The 16,782-nt window shown below is 42.4% G+C and overlaps 1 protein-coding gene across 2 annotated transcripts in view; it reads left to right on the top strand.

The window, feature by feature from the left end:
* Nucleotides 1-16,782, top strand: part of LOC122792927 (spectrin beta chain, non-erythrocytic 1-like) — a 1,986,067-nt gene that overhangs the window by 1,794,468 nt on the left and 174,817 nt on the right. For both annotated transcript variants that reach the window (XM_044060498.1, XM_044060499.1), the window contains one exon: nucleotides 5,663-5,801. In XM_044060498.1, coding sequence (XP_043916433.1) covers nucleotides 5,663-5,801 — 139 coding nt within the window. The remainder of the gene's footprint in view (nucleotides 1-5,662; nucleotides 5,802-16,782) is intronic.

Raw genomic sequence — 16,782 nt, 5'->3', positions numbered from 1 at the left:
GGAAACCAAATCCACCCCTGTACCTATCTCTTCTAAATCCCTTCCTGCGTGTACCTTCCTTCCGTGTGTTGTCCCTACAAACCCTTCTTCCATTGTTGACACCAAGTGCCTTCATGGCCACTTTGGACCTGAAGGAGGCATACCTTCACATCTCTATCCATGCAGACATCTGCACGTTCCTGCGTTTTGCTGTGCCATCCTCACATTGTCAGTTTACTGCCTTGCCCTTTGGCTTATCTACAGCACCAAGAGTAATTGCAAAGTGTCTATGCCTAGTAGTAGCCTTCTGCAGAACAAACGGCATACAGATCTTCCCATACTTGGACAACCTCCTCATCAAGGCAGAGGAACCAAGTACTCTACAGAGACACCTCTGAGTCACCATTTCTCTCCTAGGAAGTCGGAGTTTCACAGTCAGTCTACCCAAGTCCTCCCTTACACCCTCCAAAGGCAAAGTTTTCTTGGGTTGCAGAATAAAGATGGATGTTATGAAGGCCTTCCTCCCACCAGCAAAGGTCACTTCTCTGACCACTTTCTATCAGAATTTACTCCTACTCAACTGCATTTCAGCCAGGGAATTTCTTTGCCTACCAGGTATGATGGCAGCCACTCTCCCCATGCTGCCCCTTGCCAGACTATACATGAGGAAGTTCCAGTGGTACCTGAAGAATGTCTGGTCCCAACATGACCACCTCCTAGACTTCCAGGTGCCCTTCCTCCTCTGCCTGAAAAAAGAAGTAAGGTGGTGGATTATGCAAATTCGCCTGAATCCAGGACTACCTTTACAGCCCCTCAATGCAATTCAATGAATGTAGATGCCTCAGATCTGAGATGGGGAGCCACTATGAATGGACCCAAGGTACAGGCTCAATGGGAGCTTTGCCTCCGGAAAAAAACTCGTCAGTATAAGAGAAATGACTGCACTTCTCCTACCCCTGAAGGCATTTCTCCTTCTCCTACATTATCCATCTCCTACATTCTGGTCCCCTCCAAGTCTTCACAGACAGCACCACATTGCTGTGGTACATCAGCAAACAGGGCAGGACCAGGACTTACTTACTCTGCAGACTGGCCATGCAAGCATGAGAGCTGGCCACTCAATCCAAGGTAACACTACAGGCAGTGTACATCCCATCACAGGACAATGATTAGGCAGATGCCCTCATCATATCAGTGTCCCTAAATCACAAGTAGATGTTACACATAGCTGTCTTCCTAGACACAGTCCACTAGTGGGGTACACCTCAGATAGATCTGCTTTTTTCCCCCCTGAACAGACAACTGCAGGTATTCTGCTCAAGGTACCACTCACCACAAGCTTGGATAGTGGACGCCTTTTCAGTTTCCTGGAAGGGGATGTTCCTGTATGCATCCCCTCCCCCCTTTCCTGTAATACAGAAGATCCTGATGAAAATTCAGAGGGACAAGCCAAAAATCTTGTTGGTGACCCCCTTTGGCCAAGACAGCACTGGTTCCCCCCTTCTCTAATCATTAGCCAATGGCAATCACCATAAGTTGCCTCACAAGGTGGACCTCATCACACAACAGAAGGGATCTCTCATCTACCAACACCTGCAAGCCCTCAGTCTTACCCTGTGGGTGCTAAACTTCTGATCCCTTTCAGACACCTTTACTCAGAGGATGTGCTATCTGTCCTGCAGGAGGCCAGGAAACCTAGTACTAGGAAATCCTATTTATCAAAATGGAAAATGTTCTCTACCTGGTGTCCTCGAAGACAACTAGACCCCTTCCAGGCAGATATACTTCTAGTTTTGGCCTATGTGTGTGAGCTCTTAAAGTCTGAACTTTCATATTCTTCAGTGAAAGTACATTTGTCTGCTATCTCAGCCTGTTTACCTCTCAGTTTTCCCCTATTTTCCAGATTAGAGGTAAAGCTCTTTCTCATTGTGTCCTGCACATCAGGCCACTCAGGAAATCCCATTCCTTCCTCTTTGGACTTGAATTTCGTTCTGCAGAAACTTACTACTACCCCCTTTGAACCAGCAGCTTCCACCACATTAAAGATGTGCACCTGGAAAACTGTTTTGCTTGTAGCCCTTACTTCTGCCAGAAGAGTCTCAGAGCTACATGCACTCATGGCTTCTCTACCTTACCTCATTTTTCATAGGGATAGGGTCTGTCTTCGCACTAACCCTTCCTTTATGCCCAAAGTGGTCAATGAACTGTCACTTAACCAATCTATCCATTTGTCCACCTTCTTTCCTTCACCACAGAATGACAATGAGCGAGTGCTCCAGTCCCTGGATGTTCACAGGCAACTGAGGTTCTACCTGGATAAGACTAAGGACATCAGAAAGTCCAACCAACTCTTTCTATCCTTTCACCCCAGGGCCCCGGGGAAAGCTGTATCCAAATAGACCATATCCTCCTGGATCTCCAAAAGTATATCCTTATGCTACTCCTTCCGTGGTAAAGAGTTACCCCACACTGTGAGAGCCCACTCTACCAGGGCTGTGGCCTCCTCAGAGGCCTTCCTGAAAGGCCTTGATACAGCCACCATCCTAGAGGGAGCTACATGCTCCTCTGTCCACACTTTTACTAGACACTATAAATTAGACAACATCTTCAGAGCTAGGCCAGAATTTGCAAAAGCCATCCTCCATGGATTCTTGAAGACTGCTACTTTTTCCTCCACCCATTTACCTGGCTGAGTTTTGCTGCTCTCCCATATGTCAAAATACTCCAATATGAGTGTAGAAGGACATAGATTTGTGTAAAATCTTACCCTAGCCATAGATGTCCTTCTCTTCCATGTTGCAGCATTCCTTTCCCTCCCTCCTACCCCCCTCCCCTATAGGACCTTTTCCCTTTCTGGATGGCATCTTTTCAGCTGCTCTTAGTCTATTGTTCGACTGGGCATTCAGTTCTTATTTCTGTGCATGTGGACGTCACATTTATTGCCCACGGTTTATGGTCCCAGCATGTGATGTCCCACGCACCTTACAGCAGTCAGCTTCTATATATGAGCCGCACGTTTGGGTCGCCTGAGGCAGAGGATCCCACATGTGAGAATACTGCAACATGGAATAGAAGGACATCTATGGTTATGGTAAGATTTTACACAACTAATCTTTCCCCTTGTCGGGGTATGGACAGTTTGTTTCATGGCATTTGAATTAACAAAGTCAAAGAACTTTTGTGCTAGTGAGTTAAAGTGAGCGTAGGTTTCCCTGTTGATGGTGGAATAATTGAAATCCCCCATAACCAGTGTGTTCAGTAAAATTTAGATCGTCTCCAGGTTTTTCAAGTAGGCTTTGTGGATGTCATGAGCCGTGCAGGGGGATCTGTAACTGGCTATGACTTGAATGGGGGTCTTACCTACTGTAACCTGGACCTGGAGTAACTTCATGGAGTCCCAGCCTAACTAGACAGGATGTGAATTTGTTTCTGTATAGACTGAAATACCACTTCCTTTGGTTTTCACATGTTCATTTTGTGGTCTAAAGGTGTGGAAGCATTTTAGCCTTGCAAGGCGGGAGTACTCTCTGAGGCCTTGAACCAGGTTTCTGTGACTGCACAGACATGTGCATCTTCTAGTGAAAGAAGTGATTCCAAGGAGTACAGTTTTTGGTTTAAGCTCCTAGCATTTAGCAGCATGACACGTATTTTGTTCTGATTGGTTAATTTCATGTTGGTAATGTTGTTTTCGAGACTTTGCCTAAAAAGGCACAATGGGGGAGGCAAGTGTTTGTTTTCCCTGAATTTGTCTAACTTAAGTCCTGCACTGGAAAGCAAAAATATTTTCTTTGATAAAGGGCATTCTTGGGCACAGACCAGAACAAACTGTTCCTGTGAAGGACAGGACTTCTTGGTTGAATTTTTTTTTGCAGGTGTGGCTCATGGGACTTGCATATCAGCCAGAATGTTCCTGAGGACACTGTGTTATATGTCAGCATTGTAGTTCCTCTGGCCAAGACTGCACATGGAAAAAGTACAATTGTTTCTCAGCTACATTTAGCAGGTGTGTGACCAGTTTCTGCACAAAATGCCTTTGATTTCCACTGTTAGAAGGAAGTTTGCTTAGTGTCTTCAGTAACTGAAAAACAGTCAAGGAATGAGATTTGTGATCCCTGACCAGGGAGGCCTTAGTTGTGGCTGGAGCATAGGAGAATACATTCAGTCCTCGAAAAGGTAATTAAATGGTACAGATCTGTGATTTCCTGGGATGTCAGTCTGAAAGTGGTGATGAATCTGACTGTAGCACTGAGAACTTTCAAGTCAGCGTGTCAATCAGGGACATTAAAGGTGATAACAGACGACACCACAGGCATGTGATACAGAAACATGAGGTTTACTCACTGCTAGCAGCTGTGTGGCCTTGTTATATGATGGCCTGGAAGATAACTTGTTAACTAGACTCGCATCTCCAAACTTTCTGTATTGCATCAATCCAGAATATAGTGTCAGATTAATTAAACAGAACAGAGTCAACAGTATAAACTAAATTTAAAAGTGACAACCTTCCAAACTCAACTAGAGAGAGGTCTTCACGTATAAATCTTTGGCATTGCAGTAAAACACTATAAGCTGGAAAAGTTCTGTTCCGTGATATAATGTAAACAGATTTGGACAGTGTATGCCTTCTGTATTGATATCATCATCAAAAAGTCATAAGCGATGCCCTACTTGATTGTAGTGCCAGCCTAATTTCTTTGGCAGGACTGAACCGAAAATTAATTTCTTCTTAGTGAAATGTCTGCTGCCTGATTGAGACACTTAAAAACCGAGGAAATTAATCAACATTCTTTTGAGAGAACTTGACCCTTCTATACTGGCAAGTGTGTACCATATTTTGGCACGGTCTGTACGAATATTGCCTAGACACTGACAGTATATAACTATCTATTGCCAAATGTATTGCGTGCAGCTACTATTAAGTGGCTGTTAAGTTTGTTACCTGTAGAGTAATGCTCTGTGGCTTACAGTTTACAGTTTCATGTTTGGAATACACGGAGAAGGTTACCTGTATATGATTGTTTCAGAAAAATAGGATTCTGTTCCTGCCAACCTTGATTATGGGCTTCACTGTTTCTAAGTCAGGTCTTTCAAAGTTTGTGGCCCAGCATTTTGAAGTTGTATGCATTCTTCATAGTGTGGTTGGTGCAGTAGGTACAGATTGTTCTACTAGAATTGGTCTTATAAGCTGGAGCTCCTTTGCTGTCTCCAGTCGCATTGTCACAAACCTTTCTGTGTTTTCCTTTTTATTCTAGCTTAAATCTTAATTGTTTCACCCCATATATGTCCTATGATTCTTCAGCTTTGCATCTGGGCAATGAAACATGGTGCAGCCATCTGACATGTACATGTATGAAGTCAACCTTCTTGTGCAGGGTAGCCTATAGAAATTTCTTACTAATGTTGATCCCAAACATTTGGTCATTGGATGAAACCAAGATTCACATCAAAGATATCCTGTTATGGTAAGCACATATTCTGTCCTTTTGGATTCTGTATATAAAATAATTCATTATGAACTTAGACTAACAAAATTGAGTAGATATTTTTCACTAACTTGACAATATATATTAAAACTAGTAAATTCAAAACATTAAACATTAGCTGCACAATAATCCAGTTAGAATTAAGTAAGTTGAAGTGCTACAATAGCAACATTAAACACTTTGTATATTCTCCCTAACAGAGATGTTGCTTCTGCTGACTTGGTTATCAAGCTCCACCAGGGTATTAAAGCCGAAATTGATGCTCGAGCAGACAGTTTCACTACTTGTATTGACATGGGCAACACTCTACTTGCTAAGAATCACTATGCTTCAGATGAGGTAAGCTAATATTATGAGCATTTTGCTTGTAAAACTTTGAAAAATATGTCTGGAGTGCTAGAATGTTTCTATTTTCGGAGACCTTAATATATACAGAAGACTTTCAGTTTTTTTACTCTTAACTTTCCATGAGGTAAATTGCATTTTCAAGCATGTTAGTGATGCTGAAAGTATGAGCTTTGAATTGTTGTAAATGTAGATATACAAATGTAATTTTAGTAAGGGTTGCTCTCCTCTCTTGCATGTGAAGCCAGCGTACTGTGAAGGTAGGCATACTTACCATGGCAGTTAGTATTGGGATGTATCAGACTGGCCCGTGGGCATCTCAAGGATAAATTTCAGTTTAATACACAGACCAAAGCCATTGAGTATTACACAAAATGTTAAACAAAGTACATATTTGCATCAAACTAGCATGCATCCACCTTTCATTTTTGATAATATAGTTAGAAATCAGATGCTACAAATGGCTAGATTAAATACACAGGATAGTACTATGTATAATGAAACAGAAGTAATGACAAGGGAATTTATTCACAGAGGATATAATCATCATAAGATAACTAACACAGAGCAAGAAATAAAGAATAAGAGACCGTTAGAAGTGAGGCTTATATTTTCTGAGTATATAATAATAATATTAGTAGGGCGAATAGTTATAGGTGCATATTAAAATGCAGTAGGCGTACTGAAGATGTCAGAAATATAATCAGGAGACATTGGTCAACAGATAAGGAAAGGACTGAACTTTGGATATAAAAAAATCTAGAACTTTGAAAAATAGATTGTGCTGTAAAGAACAAATTACTTCAATTAATAAATAAAGAAGTAAAAAACAGGGGAATTAACGCTTGCAGTAGATGTGCAGACCGTATACAGATGAAAGTATTATACATCCTGTTAATAGAAAAACTTTTATGTTAGAAGCATATGATAGTTGTGAAACTAAAAACATTTATTTGGCAACATGTAAGAAATTGAGGGCCCTCATCAAGTCAACTAAAGCTAATTTTGAAAAGAAAGTTGCCAAGGATAACCATAAGGCCTTCTATGGCTACGTCAAAAACCTAAATGGCAACGCTCAGGTCTATTCTGAGCTAGTACAAAATGGAACAAAATACACTGACCCTTCTGACATTGCCAACATCTTGGCTGACAGGTTCAGTGCAAATTACCCCCCCCCACCACCACCACCACCACCTACAGGGCCTATTACCATTCCAGGGGATTGTGTAAGTCCAATTATTACTGATATGTTGGTTAACAAGGCTCTGTCTAAAGCTAAAAACACTGCCTCCATGGGACCAGATGGTGTCCCAGGCTGTGTCATCTGTGAGCTCAAAAGGAATTAACCCCGCATCTTAATACCCTGTTCAGTCTCAGCCTCTCCACAGGATATGTGCCCATAGAATGGCGCACGGCAACGGTGGTCCCGCTACACAAGGGTGGGGCCACAACTGACCCTGGGAACTACCGACCAATAAGCCTGACCAGTCTGATCTGTAAGGCTATGGAGCGAATCATTATGGAACTCATAAATGGAGAGATTGGGAACCTCCAGTCGCTGGATCCCACACAGTTCGGCTTCGTCAAGGGCAGATCATGCTTCCTGAACCTGGTGGATTTCTTTGAGACAGTTACTCAGGCTATAGATAAGGGAAAGGAGGTACACACGGCTTACCTTGATCTTGCTAAAGCACTTGACACCATTCCCCATTCAGGTATTATTGATAAGCTCACCAGCCTGGGCATAAACCCTTACGTCACAAGATAGATCGCAAACTGGCTCTCAGACAGATCCCATAAAGTAAGAGTAGCGGGATCTATGTCCGAATCCAGACCAGTAATGAGTGGGGTGCCTCAGGGCTCTGACCTGGGGCCCCTCCTGTTTGACATATACTTCTCAGAAGTACAGGCAAGCACGGAAGGGCTGTGGCTGACTAAGTTTGCAGATGACTGCAAACTGGGTGCTATAATAGAGTCTCTGGCTGACATGGAGATCCTCCAGAAGGGCCTAAATGAGACTGATGCATGGTGTCAAAGCCATGGTCTCAAGCTAAATGCAAAAAAATGTGTAGTAATCCCCTTTGGAAAAAAAAGAGTACCCGCAAACTACAACATAGGAGGTAATCCCCTGAAATCTGAAGAAGAAATAAGGGATCTAGGGACCCAAGTAGATAGTCAGCTTTCCTTTGATAAGGATGTAATGGTGCCTCTCTACTCTTCCCTCATCAGACCCATTATTGAGTACAATGCACCAATTGGAATGTACCTGGCTAGACATCTCCAGCAGCTGGAGAGAACACAGCGGTACCTAACCAAGAGGATTACTGGCCTCAAACAGTTGCCCTATGCAGCACGATTGAAAAAACTAAGTCTGTTCTCTGTTGCATACCGCTTTCTCAGAGGCGATCTCTGTCTAATGTACAGAGCCATGTACAACCCAGAATTGTTGAACATGCTCCATCTTAGCAAAACCAAATCTACTTGAGCTACACGCTCTAGGGATATAAACCTCAACACAGCAATGAATAGAACATGCTGGAGGGATAGATTCCTTTCGCAGAGACTTCCCTTACTATGGAACAGGGTCCCAATCTACATAAGACAGAGCCCCTCACTATCACTCTTCAAGAGGAACCTTGATGAGTGGATGGGTAACAGAAAGTTCGCACCGGGGATCACACCAACAGCACTACTAGATAGGGGCCAAGGGTACTAGCTGCTAGTACAAGGGTCTATGGAACTACTAAAGGGGCGGTGAATACCGCACAATGTGGCTGGGCTAATATATGCCTTTGGGCAGATAGCCCAGTACCAACCTATAAACCTGTGAACCTATGTGAAACGTGAGTTTTTTTATATAGGGAAAGCCAACCATAAGTTAAAGGAATGAATAGGTGACCACCTGTCAGAAAGAAGAAGTGTAGAGACTAATGCTCCATTTAAGCATATAAAGGAAACTAGTAGTACATTATTTTAAATTTATGATACTGCAGGTTATCCATGAATGTATAAGATGAGATGATATTATTAACTTAACTGAAAAAGAAGAAAGTAAATGGATTATTACATTTAGGGCACAGCAATATTTAGGTTTAAATGGAATGTTTAGTAATAAGCCTATTCTGAAAGAACTGCGTAATAAAATATTGCTTAAAACTGCCTTACTACTTCTCACTTAGAGTACCTGAGGCCAGACTATGCAAGTTAGAAAAAAGCACATTAGCTGCCTTGTTTTAAAGATCATGTTTGAACTGGAGAAACAAAGTTTTATTTCTACATAAAAAAAGTGTTTTCGTGCATCCTTGTGCATGTGAATACGCTTTTATGCAAAAACTAACTTAAATTATCTTCCATTCGTGGAGTTTTAAATTAGTCATACCATATTTGTGCATAAGTCATTGTAGGGGCCAATATAATCGAGTGCATTGTCATGAGTAAATGCTTGTGAAACAGTTATTTTATTGCCAACCTGCCTGAGCTTTTTAACAAATTATTTCACCGGGTGGTTGTGAATGATCTCAGGTGCGCTACTCTAATGAGAGACAGCGAGGCATGATTGAGCTGTCTGTATGTATTGGACGCAGATAAATCCCTAGTTTTAAGCACTATTCTGTCATCTCTAATTATGGTGCTTTAGTTCAAGGGCAAGATATCTGGTTTCAACGACTCTCTGACTAACTGGTGCCATTTCACGGAGGTCCTGCACTGTATGTGACAATGCAGGACATGAAGATTGACAGGCCTATGTGCTTTGTTGGATTGAGTAAAGCAGGGGACAGCCAGACTGACTTTCTGCTGATCCCTCTGGTTGTCGTAGCCTTGAGGGCAGCCTGGCTTCTCTTCAGATCTTGTTTGCCAATCTTATTGTAGTTGCAGTTAATTTAACAGGTTGGCAATAAGTAAATGTTTCACAAGTATGTACTCATGCTAATGCACTCTTAGTTATACTGGACTCGGGAGTGAAGCACACACCCTCTCACCATATTAACATCAGTGCAATAAGTACGGCATGACCAATTTACACTTCCATGATCTGAATGTTTTTTAAATTATAATTTACTAAAAAAGCGGCTTGAAACAATGTTTTATTTTTAGATAAAAGCGTGTTTGTATGCACAAGGAAGCAAGCGAATGCTTTATTATGTAGAAATAAAACTTTGATGTTCATCGTGTTTCACTGTTGCAGTCATTACACTTGGGTTATCCTGTTGGCAGGCTACCTGCAGTCAGCCCGAGTTCCAAAGTCTTGGTCCGGCATCGGTTGATGTCACCTCTTCCCTGACGTCAGTGTGCCAAGGGTATAAAAGATGCAACCAATGCCATTTTCTTCACTCTTTCTTGTCGCGCGGTGCCCGAAGCAAAAGCAGTTCGCAAGTGCCGGTCGGCCGACTCCTGAGATTTTTGAAATAGAGTTTCAGAACCGAAGTCTTCAATAAAGCTAAGTACCCTGTTGGGGAAACTTTTTCTTGCTCCAGAACTGATGTCAGTAAAAGTTAACAATTGTATTTGTTGTGGGAAGCAAATACCTCATAAGGATTTTCACTCTTACTGTATTCCTTGCCTAGACCCTGACCACGACGTTACTAGTTGTCGGTTTTGTGCTAGATTCAACATATGCACTATTAAACGTCTGTTTGATTTTGCCTTACATTACTTTGGCCGAAGGTTTAATTATATAATGCCGTCAGAACAACCGATGACCGGAATTCATAAAAAGTGCAAAGACAAGGAAAAGGACAGGCATCCGAGGTCCAAAATCGACGACGAGGCCTCTTCTAGGTTAGTCGCTGGTTCTCAGTGAGGCACTTTCGCAGCCCCTGACACCCACTACCTCAGAGCCATAGGCTGTACCTGACTCCCACGTGGAGACAACTAGGCCTTTGGATACTCAAGGTATTGGGCCTACGGAAACTATTCCCTCAGATGGGTCCGGAGCCGCTGAGCAGGCATCGGCTTCTGAGGGTGTTTTCAGACCTTCAGAGCTTACTATTAAGTCCTCTGCAACAGCCAAGGTACAGTCAAAGACACCAGTAAAGACAAGGAAACAAGTACAGCATTCTCCTGGACAGTCATCTATGCCAAAGAAACAGATGCTTAAAATGGCTGAAGACTTAATTACTTTGATCAGGGGATCCCATCCCCCTCCTGAAAAAAGGCCTAGGCAAGACACTAATTATGATTCCTCTGACCAGGTTTCTATTTCCTCTGATTCCTCTTCAGATCAGGGTTATTCCCTCCCTCCCTATGAGGACTCTGATGCTGAAGAATCTATACCTTCAGCCTCTCCACGTGAGGATTATTCTTTTGGGGAAACTCTGCACACCATGAGGGAACATTTCCACTGGAGAGCCAGGATTATTCAGAATCCAAGAAAAGGTTCAGAGATTTTCTTTTACTGCCTCAGCACAGGCCCCTAGCTATCCCCCCTGTGCTTGATATTGTTGATGATGTTTTCTCTGAATCCAGTCTGTCTCCTGATTCTTTACGCCCTGCACCAGTCAAGCCAGACAGGTATTACAGGGTCCCTGACTCTCATAAATTTCTTTATAAAAACCCTGCTGCTGACCCAGAAACAATTTCTCAGGGTCCCTAAGGGGTTAAGGCTTCCACTACAAAAAACCCTGTCCCCTCTGATAGGGATTCCAGAGCACTGGATAGATGGGGGAAAAAAGTCTACACTTCTGCTACTTTAGCTGTAAGGGTTTTAAACTGCCAGTTTCACATGCTTAAATACCAACAGTACCTTATGTCTTTGTTAAAACAGAAAATGCTTACAAACTCAGAAAATCCTGACAATAAGGAAATGCAGGAATTATTGCATGCAGCTGAACAAGTGGGAAAGCATACTTTTCAATGTGGATTTGATTCTTTAGAGGCTTCTTGCAGAGCCGCAGTTACAGGCTCTGTCATTCGAAGGCATGCTTGGTTGAAAGAACAAAGTTTACCAGAACATGTTAAAGTAAAATTATTGGATGCTCCACTACAGCATGATACTTTGTTTGGTGTTAAAGCAGAAGAGGTGTTAAAGAAAATGGAGAATAAAGCAAAATCTATGCAGACAGTAAAGGATTTCTTACATGTGCAACCACCTAGGTTTAGTAGAAACTGACCTTCAAAAAATTGGTCCTTTCAGGTCTCAGACAGGTCACAAAGAGGCAGATACAGACACCCAGGAGGCAGATCTCAGCCCCAAGGATCCTACAGATCTAAACAATGGGGTGCTTCTACCCCCAAAGGAGGAGAAGACAAATCACAACCTTACAGGAAACAGTCCCAATGACTTCCCTCTACAAAGGCCAAGCACTTACATTTTGGCAGCTACCCTAGGGGGAAAGCTAGCACTGTTCACACAAAATTGGCACATAATTACCCAGGACAAATGGGTACTGAATATAATTACTCAAGGTTATAGGGTCCACTTTCACACCCTTCCAAAATCAGAAGGTATGCCGAACCTGCCACAAAACCAATGGGTAGAGGCACAAAAGGAAATTGCTGCTCTCATGGACATGGGAGCTATTCAAAGAGTACCACAGCAAGAACAGGGACAAGGATTTTACTCAAGACTTTTCCTGGTACCCAGAAAGGACAAAGCCTGGAGACCAATACTGGACTTGTCAATCCTAAATACTTTCCTGGATGTTCCAAAATTCAAAATGTTAACATTACAGCAACTTCTACCCATGCTGGGCAAGAAGGCTTGGCTAGTTACTTTGGACCTCAAAGAGGCATACCTGCATGTCCCAATCAGACAATCTTGCAGAAGATACCTCAGATTCATAGCTGGCTCAATGCATTACCAATTCTCTGCACTGCCCTTTGGCTTATCTACTGCGCCCAAGATCTTCACAAAATACCTGGCACCAGTAATTGTATTTTACAGGCAAAGAGGAATTCAAATATATCCCTACTTGGACGACTGCCTTATTCAAGCAGAGAACAAGGACATTCTACTAAGACATCTGGCATTTGTAAAAACATTACTAATTTGCCAAGGGTACACTGTAAAGGAAAAGAAATCAAAACTAATGCCCTCTCAAGAAATAATATTCCTGGGTGCAAGCTTAAATACAACTGCCCAGATGGCTTATCTCCCGCCAAACAAAGGCAACTGACTCATTACTTTCAAATGATGGCAACAAAGACCCAGCTCCCTGCAAGAAAAATTCTGCAGGCCCTGGGATTCATGGCATCCTGCATTCTACTAATTCCATATGCAAGACTGCATATGAGTAAACTACAATGGTATCTAAAAAGTGTTTGGACTCAACATTGCCACAGCCTGGAAACAGTAATAACTATAATTTCCTGTCTACAACAGGAGTTTCTATGGTGGTCCCAGGCCTGTCACCTCAACAAGGGACAGCCCTTCACCTTGCCCATACCCAGGCAAACAATAGCAACGGATGCATCGGATTATGCCTGGGGGGGGGGGGGGGGCGCACATGGAAGGAAAATGTATTCAGGGCACATGGTCCAAGGAACAAATGCATCTTTACATCAATCAAAAAGAGATGCTAGCTGTACAGAATGCCCTGACAGCTTTCAAGGATCTATTACATCCAGGACAACTATTGCTAAAGACGGACAACACCACAGTTATGTGGTACATAAACAAGCAAGGGGGCACACATTCCTACCCCTCTGCAGGCAAGCCATGACTTTGTGGAACATGGCACTGACCTGTCAAGTACATCTGCAGGCCCAATTCCTGCCAGGAAAGAAAAATAGACCGAACTAAGCAGAAATCTCATGGATCCACATGAATGGAAACTAAATCCACAGGTCTTCAGCATGATAACAAGGAAATGGGGACGCCCAGACATAGATCTTTTTGCCTCCCCTCACAACTGCCACCTACAGAAATTCTGCACAAGGACTTATCACTCACAAGCATGGAAAGTGGATGCTCTTTCATTCAGCTGGGAAACCATGACAGTTTATGCCTTCCCTCCACTGCCTCTTCCTCCCAAGGTACTCCTAAAAGTCAGACAAGAGAAGCCAAAAATGATCCTGATTGCCCCAGACTGGCCACACTAGCACTGGTACCCAATCCTAAAGAGCTTGTCTCAAGGCCCAGCCTGGCCTTTACCTCAAATTCCTTATCTCCTGACTTAACATAACAACCAGATTCTGCACAGTCAACTCAGAACCTTAAATCTGGCTGCTTGGCAGATAATATAGTCACTCGAACCACACCTCTCTCTAAAGCTGTTATGGATGTTATTTTAGAAGCCAGGAGGCCCAGCACTAGGAAATCCTATGCAGAAAAATGGAAGAGATTCTGTACTTGGAAGCAGGCCCAAGGACTCGAACCACTTGTACCAAATATACCTCAGATTTTACGATACCTAACTGAGATGCTGGACAAAGGCCTTTCCTTTTCATCTATTAAGATCCATGCCTCTGCCATTTCAGCTCATTACAATACTGAACCTCCTATTTTTTCGCATCCACTACTAAGGCAGTACCTCAGAGGGACAAGAAACATAAGACCCCCACGGAGAGCACCAATACCTACTTGGGACTTCAATTTTGCTTTAGAAAAACTCACACTGCCTCCTTTTGAGTCAGCCAGCACAGCTGATATAAAATTCTTATCATGGAAAAGTGCTCTGCTCCTAGCAATAACTTCAGCAAGAAGAGTCTCAGAGTTACAGGCACTAGTGGCAGTGGAACCTTTCATCATTTTTCATCAGGACAGGGTCTCTCTAAGGACAAACCCAACGTTTATGCCAAAGTTGGTTTCCAGTGTGGCTCTTAACCAAACTATTCATTAGCCAACTTTCTATCCAAATCCCCAGAATAAAGGGGAGAGACTTCTGCACACTTTGGACATGTACAGGCAGCTATGATTCTACTTGGACAAAACAAAAGTTTTCAGAAAAACTGAGCAGCTGTTTGTAGCTTATGCTGCAGGATCACAAGGAAAGCCTATCTCAAAGCAGACAATTTCAAAATGGATAGGACACTGCATTCGCTTCTGCTATGCACAACATGGCAAATCAGTGCCTAAGGGCATTAGGCCACATTCAACAAGAGCAGCAGCCACTTCAGCAGCTTTTCTCAGAGGAGTACCAACCAAAGACACTTTAGAAGCTGCAACCCGAAGTTCAGTGCACACCTTCACAAAGCACTACCACTTACCTCTCTACTCTAAATCCAGAGCAGGCTTTGCCACTGCAGTCCTGCAGGGCCTGGTAGCCTCTCCTAATCCTATTTAGGCCCAGCCTCCCAACCTCAGCTTTGGGATTCAACCCAAGTGTAATGACTGCAACAGTGAAACACGATGAACATAGTAGAGTTGTGTACCTACCATAAATGTAGATGTTCGAGTGTATTCACTGTTGCAGTCCAGGTTACCCTCCCACCATCCCCCTTTTCATTGCTGGGACTTTTCTGTACTTCTCAACTCTATACAACCTATGTGGTGTATTTGCTTGTAGATGAAGGAATTGTTTATTTTAGTACATGCATGCTTTTTGGCATACTTTTTTACAGCCTTCCTATTTGGGGCTACAATCCTTATACTCTCTGTCTTACTCCTAACTACCCTATTTTCAGCTTACCTTCTTACCTACTTTGAAAACCCACTCAATATACAGCCTAATTATGCAAAAAAACACACTTTTTCTCTCCACACTTATCTCACTTCATTCTCAAATGTTAACTCCACACCTACCTACCTCCTACCTAAATTTCACAGATACTCCCACCTTAATTATTACATACCCTCAGATAAAAAAAGCAAACTGCTTACTCTTCCTAACAGCAACTTCACAGTCCTACCAGGTAATCCCACCTTACTAGATGGTGACATTCACCCCAACCCTGGCCCCTTACATCCCTCCTCTCATGTATCTAGACCCAACATTAACAATACCTTCCTTATAGGACATCTTAACATACGTGTAAATAATAAAGTGCACTACCTACATGCCCTCCTTGACACACACCATTTTGACATTCTCTGCCTTACAGAGACTTGGCTAAAGCCAGTCACTAAAGATACTGAAATTATACCACAAGGCTATAATATACTTAGATGTGACCGATCAAACGTAAAGGTGGAGGAGTAGCAATTTTATTTAAGAATAACCTTAACATCACCACCCTTCCTACCTGTCCAACCCAGGATAGTAAAGTAGAGGCCATTATTACTAAACTCCACTTAAATGCCAAAAGTCCTCTATATCATTTGCATGTACATACCTCCAGGTAACAACATACCCATCTTAGAAGACTATCTCAGTTGGGTCTCCACCAATTACCCCAGGAAACTCTAATTCTTGGTGACTTTAATATAGATTGGAATACTATTAACACTCAAAATCCCTCCTCTCACATAAACCTAAATGGTTTCACCCAAACCATCACCTCTACTACAAGACTGAATAAGTCTAGTAAGAAAGAGAGCATCCTTGACTGGATACTTACAAACAAAACAAATATTACTTATAAAGTAGGAACTATGCCAGATGACCTCAGTGACCACTGTTTAACTTACATTATTAGAAAAAGACCGATTGTCTAAACCCACCTAACATAAGAAAAATCTACCAAACACTTTAAAATTGAACAATTCCAAAATGAACTCAAATCTTGTAACTGGAACCCTTAAAATCACTTCCACTTAATGATGCTGTATTATTCTTTAACTCAACCTTCCTTGCCATTCTTGACAGACATGCTCCAGATTAGAATGAAAGCAAACACAGCTCCATGGCTCTCCTGAAACTAAGAAACTGATACTCTCTAGAAATAAAGTCTGGGCCAAATGGAGAAACCATAGAAACAGCTCTGACTTTCTTTACTTCACCCAGCTTAGGAATCGAAAAGCTATAATCTCTGACAAAAGAAAGTACTACTATAGGCTTCAAGAAACCAATCTAAATAAACCCAAACAATTCTGGTCATCAGTCAATAGACTCCTGTCACCAGGAACAACCAAAACTCCCTCACCCTCGATGCTGAC

This window comes from Protopterus annectens, chromosome 2.part0 (genome assembly GCF_019279795.1).
Source record: "Protopterus annectens isolate FY-2018-M chromosome 2.part0, PAN1.0, whole genome shotgun sequence".
Classification (NCBI taxonomy): Eukaryota; Metazoa; Chordata; order Ceratodontiformes; family Protopteridae; genus Protopterus; species Protopterus annectens.
Note: the sequence above shows the minus strand (reverse complement) of the source record. Positions and strands in the feature narration are given on the sequence as shown.